General features: G+C 39.5%; 1 protein-coding gene across 1 annotated transcript in view; it reads left to right on the top strand.

The window, feature by feature from the left end:
• Window positions 1-3,968: 3,968 nt before the first annotated feature.
• The window catches only part of KDM5A (lysine demethylase 5A), a 62,143-nt gene continuing 48,043 nt past the window's right edge, over window positions 3,969-18,068 (top strand). The window contains exons 1-7 of the mRNA XM_027541005.1: window positions 3,969-4,356; window positions 6,819-6,896; window positions 7,857-7,979; window positions 13,631-13,801; window positions 15,746-15,880; window positions 16,585-16,690; window positions 17,856-17,947. Of these exons, the coding sequence (XP_027396806.1) occupies window positions 4,192-4,356; window positions 6,819-6,896; window positions 7,857-7,979; window positions 13,631-13,801; window positions 15,746-15,880; window positions 16,585-16,690; window positions 17,856-17,947 (870 nt within the window). The 5' untranslated portion in view covers window positions 3,969-4,191. The remainder of the gene's footprint in view (window positions 4,357-6,818; window positions 6,897-7,856; window positions 7,980-13,630; window positions 13,802-15,745; window positions 15,881-16,584; window positions 16,691-17,855; window positions 17,948-18,068) is intronic.

Genomic DNA, 18,068 nt, shown 5'->3' on the forward strand with positions numbered 1-18,068 from the left:
CCAGTTTAGGCTTGTTTTCATGAATGCAGTAAATAATCACAGGATTATTATGAGTTGTGATATACGAATTTATCTCTAAGGAGGTGAAGAGTCTAAGATATTATAGTTTCTCCTTCAATGATCTGGTGGCCTAGAGCCAAGACAGGACTTGCTGGATCAGTTTGTACAGTCAGAAGAATATGTATATGAAAGGGCTTTTTATCAGGTAGCAGGCACTACCTCCTTTTCCTAAGAGGTGTGAGAAACTTCCTTAAATCATATAGTTTGTTCAAAAGCCAATTGTGGTTTCATCTTTGCAGAAGAGCAAGAAGTAGGGGGAAAGGCACTTTAGTCTCAGGGCTACAGCTTTGGGGATGGGCTGGGACGGGGGACCCTTTACTGCAGTGCTTGCACCTTGATAAATGACTCCTCCAGCAACAGAATATAAAGAAACTATAAGGGAATAAAAATAACTGTGCATGCGGGGTTGTGGAAAATCATGAACAGTTAGAAACAAAAAGGCCAAAACCCAACTGCTGCTTGCACACAGAACCATTAATGTGGCAGACAGACCACATAAGCCACCCCTTTGGCCCAGAGGCAAGCCAGGGCACCCGTTAACTTGTTTTCACTCCCTCCTGCTGCAGAATGAGTCCCAATAAAGCCTTGCCTGAATTTCTTGCTGCTGCTGCTGCTAAGTCACTTCAGTCGTGTCCAACTCTGTGCGACCCCACAGAGGGCAGCCCACCCGGCTCCCCCGTTCCCAGGGATTCTCCAGGCAAGAACACCAGAGTGGGTTGCCATTTCCTTCTCCAGTGCATGAAAGTGAAAAGTGAAAGTGAAGTCGCTCAGTTGTGTCCAACTCTTAGTGACCCCATGGACTACAGCCCACCAGGCTCCTCCGTCCATGGGATTTTCCAGGCAAGAGTATTGGAGTGGGGTGTCATTGCCTTCTCCGCCTGAATTTCTTACCTGGCCTCAATTTATATTGATTAGAGTCCAAGGACCCTGGTTGGTAACACTACTGCTAAGGAAAAGCTGGGACTCTTCACTGGTCTGACACATAAGCATGTCTAAAAGGAATTTGCCATCTTCTAGATCTGCTTTTCCACCTCTTTTTTGATTTTCTGTTAGTTACAGTTAAGATTTTCCAGACATCTTAGCTCAGTATTTTTATCTCTCTTTTGGCACCTGGGGCTTCCCAGGTAGCTCAGCTGGTAAAGAATCCACCTGCAATGCAGGAGACCCCAGTTCCATTTCTGGGTGGGGAAGATCTGCTGAAGGGATAGGCTACCCATTCCAGTATTCTTGGGCTTCCCTTGTGGCTCAGCTGGTAAAGAATCTGCCTGCTAATGTGGGAGACCTGTGTTCCATCCCTGGGTTAGGAAGATCCCCTGGAGAAAGGAATACTCCAGTAACATACTCCAGAATACTCCAGAAGGGAAAGGCTACCCATTCCAGTATTCTAGTCTGGAGAATTCCATGGACTGTATAGGCCATGGGGTCACAAAGTTGGACACGACTGAGCGACTTTCACTTTGGCACCCGCATTAAAAAAAAAAAAAAATCATGGTGATCTTGTCATACTACTGGCTTTCAAATTTATATCTTACTATTTATTTCCATTCCATGTTGCATTATCTTTAGCTTGGACTATTTCCATAGATTTCTAACTGGCATTTTTGCCTAAAGATTTTCCCCCCACCTTTTACAATCTGTTCTATAAAAGGTTTTTTTTTTTTTAAGCATACTCTCGACAGGTCATACTGTTACCTACATGAGTTCCTGGACCCTTTAGTCAATAGAAATTGAAAAGTGTCCAGAAGAGAAATTTCAGCAAGGCTTTATTGGGGCTCACTCTCAAAGCCACCCCTGCCCACCCACCCAGCGGGTCCTTTAAATAGAGTGAGGGTAGGGGTGGTTGGGCCAGAGGGGTGGCTTGGGTGGTCGCCCAACTCCTTGGTGGTGCTGTGTCCAGGGATCATGGCAGTTGGGTTTTGGTCTTTATCTTATTCATAATTTGCCCCATCTGCTGCATGCACCAGTAATTTTTAGTCTCTTGTGGTTTCTTCCTCTTCTGTTGCCCAGGAGACTTGTCCAGGTGCCAACACTGCAGAAAAGGGACCCAGGGCCCAGACTGTCTCAGTACTCCTGCTCCTAACTTCTGGTGACTCCCCAGAGTAGAGGATGAAATCCATATAGTAACAGGGCATTTAAACTTTGCCATAATCTGACCCCACCTATCTCTATTACAATAAATAACCATTTTTTCCCTAAATGCAGCATGCACTTTGCAGCTTTGGCTCACACTTAAAAAAAAAAATCTGAATTCACCCTTTCCATGAACCCTCACCCATAAAATTCTTACCAAGGCCAATGCAAATATCATCTCCTTAATTGGAAGTAACTCCTACCCTTTGATATTGAGGTAGCAAGTTGTCATTATATATAACACAGCTTCTATTCAGATGTCATCAGCCTTGAGCCCTTCTCTGGTCACCCTATCCCCACTTAACACCCTTTCACACTCTCCCTTCACTACTTTTTAAGGCTTATGGCCACTGAGAATAGTGTATTTATTTGCTAGTACTCATGATTTTGTTTCCCTCCACCGTCAGAATGTAAGTGCTCTGTGAGGGGGCATACTTTGCTTTGTTGTTCATTGTCCATAGATTGAGCATTTAGAAGATCGCCCCAAGCAGATGCTCAGTAACTTGCTGAATGCATGAACCCACGTGTAACATTTCTCTCCCCGCCCCCGCGCGTGGCCCCTACAGTTAAACAGTGCTCTGCTTCTTACATTCTAGCTATAGGTCAATGCGTTACCATCCATTCAAATGCCCCAGGGTCATTCTCAATCCATCCCTCTCTCGCAAACTCCACATCAGATTGTGCGTAGTGAGGGAGGAGGAGTTAAGGATTATTTCTAGATTTCTGGCTCAGGTCAAATGAGTAGATGAATGAAGTCATCCATGGAAACTGGAAATACTGAAAAAAAAAAACCCAGTGGGGAACTACGAGTTCATGGTTTACCAGAGTGGAGTTGTCTGGTAGGTAGATAGATATATTGACTTGTAGCCTAGGAGAGGAATCCAGGCTGGAAGTACAGATTTGAGAGTCATAACTGGTAATTTAGTTCGTGGGGAAAGTTGAGATTGCTCGAGGAGCATGAGAACAAGCCCTGGGAAGTCAGTCTTCCTTCCAATAGAAACAAGAATTGTCCTTTCACGGTTTCTTCTTTAGTCCTTCCTGCGTCACTCTCCACAACTTGCAGGAAGTGGAGATGGACTCTTGCATAGAATGTTTGAAAAGCAGGGCCGGAACAGCTGGCGTAGCTGTTACAGAAAACTGAGAAAGGCTTACGGCGCATGGCTGCCAGAGAGCGATTGCTGTTGAGAAGCTGTGGGGGTTGTCAATGGTTGGAAAAGCAAAGTCAACAGCCATTGTTTCTCTGTGGACGAAAATCAATTCCTGGATGGTGGCGAGGGCCGGCCGGTGAGAGATGTGCTGGGATTGCTGAACCTGAAACTGTTGCCATGGAGATGGGGCGGATTAAAAGTGGCCGAGTGGGATGAGAAAGGGACAGTAACAATGAAAGGACCAAAAAAAAAAAAACAGACGCTGGAAAGCGTAGTTATTTAGAAACAGGCGGACACGGAAGTTGAAACAGGCAGCCAGGCGAAGATAGGCAGCTTGTGTTCCGGTCCGTACGTACACAAAGAAGGGCCCAGCTCAGCTTGCCGGAAGCAGAACCTCTGCCCCCGGCTCATTACGCGTCCTCCGCGCCGGAAGAGCGCCCCGTGAGGCCAGCCGCTCCCCTACCGCCCAGTAGGAGGGGCCGCGGGGCTCTGCCGCCGGGAGTCGTGGACAGCGCGGAACTTCGACACACAGGGAACTCAGAAGCGATCCGAGCTACCGGGAGAGGGAAGGGGAAGGAAGGTCACTCAGGAGAGCGTCGTTGCGGAGGAATCTTGTTTTCTGGCGGCGGAGGGATTTGGCCGCACGCTGACTTCCGGCGAGCGTCGACCGGGGAGAGGGGAAAAAATCCTGAAGAAAACAATAACAAACGCCAGAGGAAGCGGGGTCGGTCTGCGAGTGTGGAGCGGGTCTCTCCCGAGAAGATGAGCTTCGGCCCCTGTCAGGGGACGTGAGCGCAACCGGCAGGGCCCCAGCCCAGCTCTTCTCCCCCGCCCCGCGGACCCCGGTACCGCCATGGCGGGCGTGGGGCCGGGGGGCTACGCGGCGGAGTTCGTGCCGCCCCCGGAGTGCCCGGTGTTTGAGCCCAGCTGGGAGGAGTTCACAGATCCGCTCAGCTTCATTGGCCGCATCCGGCCCATGGCGGAGAAAACCGGCATCTGCAAAATCCGACCTCCCAAGGTACCGGAGTCCCGACCGCCTCAGCGCGGCCTTCCGGTCCGCTGTGCTTTCATGTTCGCTCGCCCTGGTCTCTCGACACCTGGACGCTGTTTCTCTGTTTCCGTTTTGGTTTCTTTGGGGTTTTTAATGTCGGCTGGTCCGAAGGCGAGAGAGGGATGTCCCCGGGGCCCCTCCGCCCAGAACTTGGGAACTGATACTCGCCTTCCCGTCTTGGCTTGTGGGCAAGGGTAACAAAGGCTTTCGGCCTTTCGTTGGCCTGTAAGGTGATGGAAGTGTTGTGACGCGACAGCCCGACCCGCGGGGGTGTGTGTGTGTATTGTACACTCGTTTCTGTACGATGGGAAAAGCTGTGGTTCCGACGGCTGCTGCTTTCTCCCAGCCCTGTTGACGCTTAATTGATTAAATGTTCGCCGGCCTCATCTTAGGCTAAGGTTTCTTTCCTAAGTGGTAATCTGAGCTCTTAAGCTCTTGGGGTGGTGTCACCAAACAAGAACCCCAGACTGATTACTGCTGCAATGAAAAAAGTCTTCCCCGGGGAAGAGAAGGCGCAGCGTTTATTGTAAAAATTCGGAGGTTTAGGAAGAATTGGTCCATAACGGAGGTGGAAGAAAACGTTGAAATCTTAAAAGATATAGAGTCGCAACTGTTGGCAGATAGCTGGGTTTTGCCCATAGGTTGGTTACGGTCCTCAGTCCTTCCGGTGAGGAAAGCTGATACTGTGCCTTGTTTTGTGGGGCTCAGTGCCCCAAGAGGTTGAGGATTTGGTCAAGGTCAGAAGGTTTTTTTTTTTTTCCCTCTGCCCGTTAGGTCCAGTGCTTTCCAACTGGTGTTTCTGGTCCACTTGCCTCAGGGGCACCCGAATGTTTGTTAAAATGCAGATCTCTAGGCCCCATTCCCAGTCTAGAACCACTTTCTGGATATGGAAGTTCTAGAATTTGCATTTCTAGCAAGTACTCTCAGTGCTCCTGAATGTCTATGCCCGAGTGCTGCTTAAAGTGATACCTTGCTTTTAGTTTTGTCTCCTAGTAATTAAAATTTTGCCCTTTTGCATGTTGTATTTTAAAAAGCTTCGGCTTTTTCTGCCACAGAAGCATACAGCGCAGTGAATAAAAAGAGGTTAGCTGAGAGGGAGGAGGAGGAGCAGCTAACATAGCACTTACAGATTTTTTTTGTTTAATAGCCTTTGAAGCCCTCCTAAGGTCTCATTTTACAGATGAGGCGAGTCTGGATAAGTTAAATAACTTATCAGATGTGTGATCTTGGGCAAAGTAAATTTTTCTATCTGGATCACTCAGTTTGATTCTAAAACCCAGACAAGCTACTTCTCTTGTGCTCAGTTTGGTTAAGATTGACCATCACTCGCAAGCAAAGGATTAACAAATAACTGCTGTGATGAATGATGGTATGTGTATTGCCATCCTCCCAGAACTTCACTTTTATGAAAAATTTATTTTCACTTAATCCTTTGTTTTTCTTGATTACCTCAAACCCTTAAGCACTGAAGCTTTTCTTGAACCATATGTTCATTTACTCTGTTGTCTTAATGAATTAGAAATTCTATTCAAGGTTCCTCTTGGTTAAAAAAAATTGACTACTTTTTGTTACCTAGAAAAAATTGAAATAATATACCTTTGTGTCACATTATTATTACTGAAAATAAATGTTTACTAGCAGAATTTAATTTCAGTATTGGTGGATTTCTTTAGTTTCCAAGATAATTTAAGATAATTTTTTGTCTTATTTATATAAGATAATTTTTTAAAAACTTTTTTTCACATTTTAAAGTAGATTTAGTATTATTTAGACCAAGTCAAACTTTGGTCTCTAGAACTCTACTTGAAATGTGCTATCTCATTTCAGTTATACCACGTCTCCAATCTGGAAATTGTCCTTGTTTTGTGGGTTTGCTTACTTTTTTTTTTAATTTTCATTTTTTTAAAAAAATTTGGTTGCCCAGAAGCTGGGCTTTGAAGAGAACATTTATGTAACGTAGACTTTGAAGTGCTGTGTCACATTCCACATGAATGAAAAAACACATTGTCCATATTATATAAGTACTTTTAAAACGTTATCTTTTGGTCTTTAATTTTACTCTTTTCATTTATTTCAAATTCTATTTTGTTTTTAATTTGATAAACTCGGATGATTATTCGATGCTGTATTGAGATGAGCTGATTGCATTCCAGTTGAGTAATTGGGAAAAGCGTAATTGTGCAGTATAAATAATGAGAGTGGGAGATTTGAGGAGGAAATAGATAAGATAATTTTAGTATTATAATGTTAGAGGTAAGTAATTGGAGATAGTAATAAATTATCTAAAAAATGTTCTGCTTCTCACTAGTGAAGACTAGTAAGTTGGTGTGTTGTCATCATGATTTGTGGCAACTCATCCCATAAATTAAGAGAATGAATTCCTTGCTGATTAACCAATGTAGTGAAGAATTTTTTTTTCCCCTATTTAGGATTGGCAGCCTCCATTTGCATGTGAAGTCAAAAGCTTCCGTTTTACTCCCAGAGTCCAGCGCCTGAACGAGCTTGAGGTGAGTGATTTCTTCATGTCAGGACTTCAGGTGGAGACCTTTGAGAAACTCATGAACTGAGGCTCAGAGTTAATGTGAATCGTGACTGAATGGAAGGAAGCTTCTGATTTTTAAAAAAGTTGTTTATAACAGTTAAAGTTTTTTCTACTTAACTGGGATTATGGGGAACTATCTGCTTTCTTCGGTGCTTATTATTCTGCTAAACTTTTTTGTTGTTGTTAGTGTTGGAAAATTCTCTATCCTGTAGTCTTTTGGGAAATATTTTTAAAAACTATTAAACTATTCTATTAAAACCTAGTTTCAGAGGGGTTTTTCCCCCCCTCTGACAGAACTTTTCTAGGACTCGATTGATTTATTGAGATCTTTCTTTAAATACTCCTGATCTGTCTTAACTTTCCAGTTTGAAATTTGTTTAAATAGTTGTTCCCTTCGCTTGCTAGATTTTCAAAGGATGCTTCAATGTGGATAAAAACTGTTCTAGAATACAAAAGAGAGATCTTAAAGATCGTTAAGGCTTAATGTGTTATGCTGTTTGTTTTTTTCTATGATGCTCATAAAACATTGATTTTTCTTTAGTTTCTTATATTAAGATACTTGATGAAGAGTCTTAATGTCAGTGAGGTAGAGAGTTGGTGTCCCTGAAGTGTGCATATTATCTACAGATGAAATGTCAGGCATAGAATGCTTAGAAACAGAATAATTTGATTTATTAAATTTTCTGATTAGCTTAAAGTTAACTTTTACAAAAAATTGCTTTGTTTAGATAAGAACTTTTCACATAAATTAACTTTTTTGACTTAGTAAAGTTTGCTTCTTTTTTTTTTAACTTATAAGGTTTACTTAAGCAGTGATGAAAAGTCTGAATTTCTTTTGAGAGATGAGTACCTTTGTTAAGTAAAACTCATTTTTTCAATCATAACTTAGTTCCTATTTTTGACTTTTCTATTTTGTTAATCTTAGGCGATGACCAGAGTGAGATTGGACTTCTTGGATCAACTAGCAAAATTTTGGGAACTTCAGGGATCTACTCTCAAGATCCCTGTGGTGGAGAGAAAAATCCTGGATCTGTATGCTTTGAGCAAGGTGAGGCTTGTAGTTGGTTAAGATACTAGAACAGAGGCTAGAAAATTTGTGAAATTAGAATTTCAGATATACTTGATGGAAAACATTGCTTTCTAGGTGGGATTTGATTGACCATAGAGGAGGGGCTACTGCTTATGAAGTACGTCTTAATTAGCAAATCTCTTGTGATAAGTTTGATTGTCCTGGAGTTTATTGGAATTTCATCTTTAAGGTCGCATGGACATCTCTTCCTGCTAACCTTTGATAATGCTTATAAATCTGAGATTTAAAGCTGAAAGGCAGACATTTTTGATTTGTAGTTGTCTTGTAGTTTATAATACTTTTCTTCCTTAAATATCATAGTGAGATTGCTGCTTCTCACCACGTGAACATTTTCTTTTAAATTGAGGCTTGAGGTAAAGTGTGATGCACAAGTCCTAAATGTCCAGCTGGGTTGATCTTTCTAGAAGAGTGTATATATACTCGTGTCAGCACCACCCCGATCAAGACAGCGAGTGTTCACAGCACTCCTTTAGCTCCTTCCTCTCCCTCCCAGTCAGTACTTCTCCCCAAAGGTGACCATTGCCCTGCCCTCTGTCCCTGGGTGAATGTCTCATTAACAGGACATATTACTTTCTAGAAGAGGCACAGGCTGAAAACTGCACAGAAGACCGAGAATTCTGATATTTTTAGGTTGTTCCGTATGCCCTTTACTTTGGGGAAAAAATCATCTTTGGCTCACAGCTTATGAACATCTCTTGAATTTGTGTTACGTTAGACATGATTTTAACACACTTTGATTCCCACTGTTTTTTAATGGGAAGCAGGTTTTCAGTCTGCTGAGTCTTCGTCAGTGTGATTGTTTCCTGTTTTGATTAAGTCACTTTGTCTTTCTCACTGGTTATTATTTTTGATCGTAAAAAGTGTTACTTGGAATGTCTATAATTCAGTGGAATTTTACATAAACAATTACAGTTTATAATCAGTGCAGCAAGGAACATTCTAGTCATTTTTAAAAGAAATTTTTGTTAAAGTAATACTTTTTAAAAATGCTTAGAGTAAAAACTAACATTCTCACTTTTCCATCTCTCCACTCCTGTTAGCGCTCCTTAGAGCTAACCACTTTCAGTTCTTTTAGCTGTTTCTGAGTTTGATCTCCGTATTTCCAAATAACATGATCATGCTGTTTCTTTATTGTTTTAGTTTTGAATATGCATACTGATTTTTTACTATTAGAGATGGGCAGTGGGTATAAAAATTAAATCCTTATGTACTTCAAGTGCCCTAAATTTTTTTTTTTTTTAAATTATTGCTGTGATTGCATAAATTTACTTCTGCTTGTGCTTAATAGCATGCTATGATTGTTTCCTTGAACCAGTTTTTATTTTCCTTGGAGTTAATGGTCCCGTTGCCTTTTTTTATTTTGTAAGTTTTCTCTTTGAGTATCAAAGATTTATTTTCCTATCTTTCCAGAAGTATAAAATCTCAGTATGGTTTTATCCAGCAAAAAACCTGTCAGTTTTATTTCCTTCTTGGAGTTACTCCTCTAGAGTTCTCTTTGCTACTCCAATCCAGACTGGTGGTTTTTTTTTTAAGGTCTGCGGTCAGCTTAGAACTTTCACTATCATCATTCTGGGAATTCCATTTGCCTTTCTCCTTGTTCTAAGTCTTCCTTTTACTGGGTTTATTCCTATTTGGTGAAACATTTCTTCTGCTAGTTTTCTGCTAGTTTGATGGCAAGAAAGTAAACAAAATGTAAATTTTTTGCTTGTCTAGAAATGTTCTACTTTTAAACTTCATTGGTAGTTTGGTGGGTTTAGCAGTCTAAATTGTCAATCGTTTTACTTCAAAATTGTATTTTGAAAGCTGTACTCCATAATCTAGCTTCTAGTGGTGTTATTGAGAAGAATGATGCCATGTTAATTCTTGTTCCTTTGTATGTGACTTTTTCTAAGCTACAAGGTCTGATCTTTATTCTCAGTACTTTGAGAATTCAGTGATATGCACTGGTACGTGTTAATTTTCATTGCATATATTTATTGCACTTGATAATCTTTCTAATCTGAACTCCCATCCTTGAGTTTTTGTAACTTTTCTTGTGTTTAATTCTTCGCTAATTTCTTCCACTTATCTTTTTTCTCTTTTTAAACTGCCATTATTTGGATGTGAGACTGTTAGACTGATTGTCTAGTTTACTTATCTGTTTCTTTCCTAGGTTCGAGTTCCTTCTTTCAGACTCTGCTGAGAGTAGATCTCTAGTCTTCTGCTGGGATTGAATAGGGATGGCTGCCTGGCTGTGCTGACTGGGGGAGGCCTGACTGCTTTTATATAGGCTTTTAGTCAACACTGTTCTTTTTAATTTTAAAGATACTGATGCTTCCATTTCTTAAGCCTTTCCAGGTTCTATGTTGCTGCTCTTTGGCTCTCTTCTATTGCTTGGGGCTTTTTTGTTTGTTGTTTCTGCTTGCTAGAGTGTCACTCAGACATCTCCTTTTCCCTCGGTCTTCTTGCCCTCTTGGGAGCATGCTTTTTTGTCCCTCAACTTTTTAGTGGAGCTTTGAGAGGGAGCTTTTAAGTTGAATACTGCTGCTGCTTTTTGTCTGTTAAAATTGTCCCCTGCTAACTGGACTTTGTTTTTCATTGGACTGAAATTTTGGCCTTGATTGACATTACTCTTTTGTTAAGTTTTATTAAAGGTTTGTATTCTTTGTGTTCAATTTAAGTGCTTGCCATGTATCTCTCTTTAGGGCATGGGGTCATGTGATGTTTTCTAATGACAGTGGTGTGATACCTTGCATGGCAAATGTTTGGAGTAAATGAAATTATGCATGATAATCTCTGAATCTCTCAACTGTAGAAATGCAAGTATTAGGTTTTGTGTGCTTTTAAGTATTAGGCCTGCTTAGATTGTTGGAGTATTGCGAACATGAAGCCAGAGTCGTGGCTTTGATTTCTTTGTGAGTCAGTTCTGTCTTTCTCTTGTCAACACCTTGATCATGCTGCTGTCAGAAGTCGGCAGACCTGGGTGAGAAGCATGACTGGATCCATGGAGCTCTATCGTTATTGATGGAAATTTAGCTGGAAGTGCTTAGAATACAGAGCAGATTGTTATGCAATGGTGGTAATTGTGTTGGGGAACACACGTTATTGAGAAGGCTTCTGTTTGCTCTCTGTACTGCTTCTCCCACTTGCTTCAGCCTCACTGGTTTCGTTCTTGTTTCTCAGTGTGCAGGCTTCTCCCGTGGGCCTTGACTCTGGCTGTTTCTAGTGTATCAGCTTGGGTCACTGCTTTCCCCTCCTTCAGGTCTTTGCTCACCTCTTGCCTTCATGATGAGGCGTTTGTGACTGTTTAATGCTTCAGTTCACCCTCATTCTCCTACTGGGGAGGCTTTTAAACTACTCTAAGGTTTTTTCCACAGGCTTTGTCATTTCAAAATTGACATTTAGTCTCCCACTAGGATATAAGCTTCAGCAGGGCAGAGGTCTTTATTTTATTCACAGCTGTAGCTCCAGCACCTGCAACAGAGCTGACAGTGTAAAGACCCTGGGAGCTGTGAATAAAAGACCTTCTCATCACCCATTTGCTTCCAGACAGCCCTCTGGCCACACCACCCTTAGTGTGTCTTCCTCTACACTACAGAATTTGAGAAATCAAAGTTTTTTCTCTACTTAATTTTTCCCTGGTTGACTCTTATTAACATACAGAACTTCTCTGAGGGTATGATTTTAAAAAAAGCTAAAGAATTGGAGATGGGTTTTACTCTTGTGGACATGAACTTCTTCATTTCTTCCATACTTTCAGATACTTCACTAGAGAAGCATTTTGCCTGGGCTGTGGTTTCATCTTTGCTGTAATAAAGGGCTAAGCACGAGAGCAGAAAATGCATCCTTACTTATAGTCTGTATACCTCTCCTCCATCCCCAATTTGCCACCTCACACAGACATTTGTAATACAGCTCTTACTTTATCCTGGTGCTTTTCATGTTTTATTTCATTTGGCTTCACAGCAGCCTCATAATGAAGTAGAGGTACTGCTATTATTACTATTTTAATAATAGGTATCCGAGATGCAAATTATGTAACTTACCCAAGGTCATACAGCTGTTAGCAGAGCTGAGGTGTGAACTCAGGCAGTCTGGCTCCAGAGTCCATGCTCTTAGTCTTTGGAAAAAAATGGTAAAATGCACATGATTGACTATTTATAAGTGTACAATTTTATGGCATTATGTATTTTCAAAGTGTTGTACAGCCCATTGCTACTATCCATTTCCAGAACTTTCCCCACCCTTTTGCACCTGGTGAAACCTCTTTCTACAAATTTGCTTCTGTAGGGTTATCTCATTTAAATGGGATCACACAATATTCATCTTCTTGTGTTTGTATAGTGTTTTCAGAGTTCATCTATGTTGTCACATGTATCAGAGTTTCATTAATTTTTACGGCTGAATAATATTCCATGCATGTCTTTACCACATTTTGTTTGTCTGCTCAACTTTTGATGGGTATTTGGGTTGTTTCTACCTACTGTCTGTGTGTGAGTGATGCTCCTGTGAACACTGGTATGTGAGTACTGTTTCTTTTGGGTATACTGCTAGATATGTGTAATTGCTGGATCCTATGGTAATTGTTTTTCTCTTTTAGCTGTTTGGTGTCGTAGAATACGATAGTGTACACTCAAAGAGGAAAATTTTTTCAATTCAGATACCTTCATCACAGCCTTCTTTATTCTTTCATCAATGAAACTGAAAACTGCGTACATTTTAGAAGTGTGAGCGATGTACAATATCAGCTTCTGGAAGATGGAGGCCTTGGTACAGGTCTGTTCTGTACTGCTCCTGGTTTGATGTGAAAGTCACTCATTTGTGTCCGACTCTTTGTGACCCTGTGGACTATACAGTCCATGGAATTCTCCAGGCCAGAATGTTGGGATGTGTAGCCATTCCCTTCTCCAGGGGATCTTCCCAATCCAGGGATTAAAGCCAGGTCTCCCACATCAGGCGGATTCTTTACCTGCTGAGCTGCCATGGAAACCCTCATTTGATATGAGCATTCAGCAAAAATTGGCCAGTTTCTCCCATCACTTCCTACCTTAATACCTATGCTGTGCTATAGCTACTGCAGTTGAACTTTCTTTATCATTTCTTTATAATCTTTCTTGTAAAACTTCTCTCTTTTTTAAAAATGATGGCCTCTTTTTGAAAATATCATCTGAATCCACTGTTCGCTTGACAGTTTTTAAAAATTCTCTTAAGTTGCTTTATTTTCTAGTATCAGTATTAATGTTCATTTTGTATTATGTAATATTCTTATGACTGTACTTGGTCTGTTCTTAACTTTTATTTGTACTTTGAATTCCCTGTGGATATAGAGTACATACATGTGTTTAGAATTCCCATGGTGCATTATGTGAAATGTATAAATTCATTGAATGTTTTTGAATGCTTGGTTCATTGAAGGTAGGCACAGTAACAAACAATAGTGTTTAAAACTTCCAAAATCATTGTCTCTCTTTCATATTTTAAATATCAGTGAGTTTCAACTTTGTCACATGTTTCTTGAAAGCAAATCTAAAATCGAGGCCCAAAATAATTTTTCCATTTAGCACACAAGATGTCGAGTCAAAATACATGAATCTTCCTCTTTCCCTAAATAATTTTTACTTTCTTTTCAGATTGTCGCCAGCAAAGGTGGTTTTGAAATGGTCACCAAAGAGAAGAAATGGTCTAAAGTGGGTAGCCGCTTGGGATATCTGCCAGGAAAAGGAACTGGATCCCTTTTGAAGTCACATTATGAAAGAATTCTCTACCCCTATGAGCTTTTCCAGTCAGGGGTCAGCCTTATGGTGAGATGCTTCACTTTTCTTAGGCGTGAATAAATCCAGTGTCTGCCAGATATAGAAACACACTTCAGACTGTTTATTCTAACAGGTTAGCTAGCAGTTGGTGTGGTTTCTCCAGGTGCCAAAATTTGGGGGAGCAAGTTTAAAAAATCACAACTGTTTTTGATGGTTTACAAGGTAAAGGCTAATGGGAGTGAAGAATGTCTTCTTACTTACATAAGATGTTTACACTTAAGCAAGGCTTAAGCTTTAAAAAAAAATTTCTCCACTTGGATTCGCGTTTTTTTTTTTAACGGCTTGATTGAGGTAGAATTTACATACTACAGAATTCACCCATTGTAGGTACACAGTCAGTAAGCTGTGATAAATTATAAATTTATGCAGCTGTCATCACCATCCAGTTTTAGTACACTTCCATTTGCCCAGAAGATTTATTTGTGTTTGTTTATAGTTGGTTCTTGCTTCTACCCTCAAACCTGGACAACTCCTAATCTGCTTTCTGATTCTGTAGTTTTACCTTTTCTAGAAATTTCACATAGATGCACTCATACAGTGTGATTTTGTGTATGGTTTCTTTCACTGAGCCTAATGATTCTTAAGGTTTATCTGTATTTTAGTATCAGTACTTCATTCATTTTTATGGCTGAATAATATTCTGTTGTATGGTTATACCACATTTGTTTATTCATTTATCAGTTGATGGACATTTCGATGTTTCCAGTTTATGGCTATTATGAATAATGCTATGAATATTCATGTACTAGTCTTTGTGTGGACATATGTTTTCATTTCTCTTGGGTAGATACCTAGGAGTGGAATTGCTGGGTTATACGGTAAGTTTGTGTTTAACTTTTTAAGAAACTGCCAAACTGTTTTCCAAAGTGGCTGAACCATCTTGCATTCCCACCAGTAATGTAGAGGCTTCCAGTTTCTCCACATCTTTGCCAACACTTGGTATTGTCAGTTTTTTTGCTTACAGCCATTCTAGTGAGTGTGTAGTGGTATCTCATTGTGGTTTTAATTTTATTTCCCTAATGACTAATGGTGTTGTGCATCTTTTCATGTGCGTATTAGCCATTTGTATATCTTGATGAAGTGTCTGCTCAAATCTTTTTTTATTGGATTGTTTGCCATCTTATACTTGTTATAAAATTTTGCTAAGTATTCTGGATATAAGTCCTTTATCAGATGTATGATTTCATATAAGTATTTTCTTCTAGTCTGTGGTTCGGTTTTCTGCCTCTTTTATGGATTGTGCTGTTATCATATCTAAGAAATCTTCTCTTAACCTAAGGCCAAAAGTCTGTTTTCATCTAGAAGTTTTATAGTTTTAGTTTTTATGTTTAGGTCTGTGACCCATTTTGGATTATTTTTTGTGATAGTCTTAGGTAAAGCTAAAAGTTTGTTTTGGGGGCATTGAGGTATAGGAATATCTGATAGTTCAGCAGCGTTTCTTTAAAAAATGGCCTTTTTCCCATTTACCTTGCCCAGGTGATTTGCCTTACCAAGGTGATTAACCTTGGCACCTTTGTTGAAAATCAGTTGACTATAAATATATAGGTTTATTCCTAGTCCATTTTGTTCTTTGATCTGTATGTTTCATCCTAACAACAATACTGTGCTATCTTGAGTACCATAGCTTTATAGTAAGTTTAGATATTTGGTAGTAGTATAAGTCCTCCAGCTTGGTTCTTTTTTCAAATTTTCCAAAATTTTTGCACTTCCACATAAATTTTAGAATCTACTCCATTTCTATGGCAAAAGCCTGCTAGGATTTTGATAGGGATTGCCTTGAATCTATAGATCAGTTTGGCGGGAAAATTGTCATCTGGTTTCATGTGTTAATAGTTTTAGGGATATATTAGAAATTTATTATTTTTCTCCTGATTCTCAAATCTGATTTCTTATCACTGAATCTGCCCTCTTCCTGTGCTCTCAATTCTTTAGGGTGTACAAATGCCTAATTTAGACCTTAAGGAAAAAGTGGAGCCTGAGGTTCTTAGCACTGACATCCAAACTTCGCCAGAACCGGGAACAAGAATGAACATTCTGCCGAAGAGAACAAGACGCGTCAAGTGTCAGGTATCAGTTTCTGTGGGCCATTTTGACAGGACTTTTACCTCATTGACGGTGCAGAACACATGCCTGGTTTGGGGAGGTCATTCACGTACTGTTCTTTAAAGCTTGAAAGACATATTTTTTAATTTACTTTTGAGATGAATATTCAACGAGGAAATTGTAAAATTTGATTTAGAGAGTTTTTTGTTAATATTAAATAACTTTGACAGAGATGGCAAATCGGAGTGATTCTGGATACTGGGCCAATTTCATAGACATGCTGATGATTTCTAGTACATTTTATTTTCATGGTTACTGTGAGAAGAGTAGGAAGGAGAGATTTTATTTTTCACACATCCTTCCTTTAAAAACCAGAATATAATTTTCTTGTGTCTGAATCATTCCAGTGTAATTTCTATAGTGTTCTTGTGACCTAGAATAATTTTAAAGCCTAATGAAAGCATCAGAAAAAAAATGCCCATAATTTATTTTTGTCTGCTCTTCGCCCACTTTCATATTCCCATTTCTTTGTGGTCCTTCAAGTTGCGTTTTGTTTTTGTTTTGGGGGGAATCTTAGTTCCTGGATCAGGGATAAGGCAGCAAGCCGATTTAGAGAGAATTAAAAATTTTGTTTATTTTTAACTGGCTCTTGAAACTTTTCTTATGTAAGAAAGTAAATTAATGCATCACAAAATTATACTAATGTGACTTTTATTTATTTTTTTTAGTCAGAATCTGGAGAAGTGAATAGAAATACGGAACTGAAGAAACTTCGGATTTTTGGGGCTGGGCCTAAGGTTGTGGGCTTGGCAATGGGAGTAAAAGAAAAGGAAGGTAAATCTGTTATTTGGTCACGGAAAGTATTAAGGTGTAGTGGTATGGTTATAACAGATGCAGGTTGTGCTTGAATCGTAGTCTGCTGTGGGGTTTTCTAAGGATTATATTGTAGACTTGCAGCATGATTCCCAGACAAATCACCTTTTTAATGGCAGATAATCTTAAGGTGTAAGAAGCCTTAGTATGTTAAATTTTTATATTATTTTGGGAGAAAATTTCCTCCTCCATTTCCTCCTTCCACTTGACACAGAAATTATTGTTTCTAAAGGCCAATTTATAAGAGAATGGCAAAATTAATGATTCTTACCTGGTGATCTAAAGCTAGCTGTTTTTAATTTTGAAAAGAAATAGAGAAGTCTCTCTGACCTTTAGAATCAGAACATACTAGGGAGAGCTAATTATTTAGATTCTAATTATAATATTTTTCTGTAATTGCCTTGATGTATATTATAACACTTCATTTAAGTAATCTATTTGAAAAATGGCTGGTGCTCCCAGCTTAGCATGTTAGAATTAGCATGTGAGTAAAATTGCTAATGCAGAGATAAGTACATGTCAGTTTTAAAAGACTCAATTTGACGAAGATTGTGTTGGATGTGTTTTTACTGTATAAGAATTTAATGGAATACTGTAATCACAAGTCATACTGATTTTTGTGCATTTTCTGATATGACTTAAGTCATGATTCCAATTCTGAACTGAACTCTGGTTGATCAGATAATATTGTTCTATCACCAAATATTCAGTGTGATCAGACTTACTTGATATATTACATTGTTTATTATTACTCTTTTAAAAATTAAGCACCTTATCTTTTTTATGTTTGTAATTGTATTGGCTGGCTGTGATCTTAATGCTAGTCTCAAATTAGTTCCTGATAAGTTCTCCATGTGGGCAATACAGAATTAGTACTTAAACTCTCTGCAGCTCAATTGCCTGGACTAGAATCCCAAATCTGCTGCTGACTCACTGTGTGAGTTTGGGCAGGTTACTTAACTTCTCTGTTCTTCAGATTCTTTATCTTCACTGGGGGATAATAGTTTATCTGTCTCATAGTGTTGTGAGATTTTAATTAATTTAAATAATTTAAAATAGTGTCTGGTCCATGGTAAGCTCTCAACATTAGTTTTTACTATTATTATATAATTATTTTTATTTCAAGATGAGGTCTCCCGAAGACGAAAAGTTACCAACAGGTCAGACGCATTTAACATGCAAATGAGACAACGGAAAGGAACTCTCTCTGTTAACTTTGTAAGTGTTCTGAGATGTGTTAGGAGGGAAAGGATTTATTTTTATTTTAGTTATGCTTTTTTACCTTGCTGTGTCTGGTGTGTCGTTTAGTTAGTTCATTTAGTCCCAAGACTTAGTGCAT

Source organism: Bos indicus x Bos taurus, chromosome 5 (assembly GCF_003369695.1).
Source record: "Bos indicus x Bos taurus breed Angus x Brahman F1 hybrid chromosome 5, Bos_hybrid_MaternalHap_v2.0, whole genome shotgun sequence".
NCBI classification, from domain to species: Eukaryota; Metazoa; Chordata; class Mammalia; order Artiodactyla; family Bovidae; genus Bos; species Bos indicus x Bos taurus.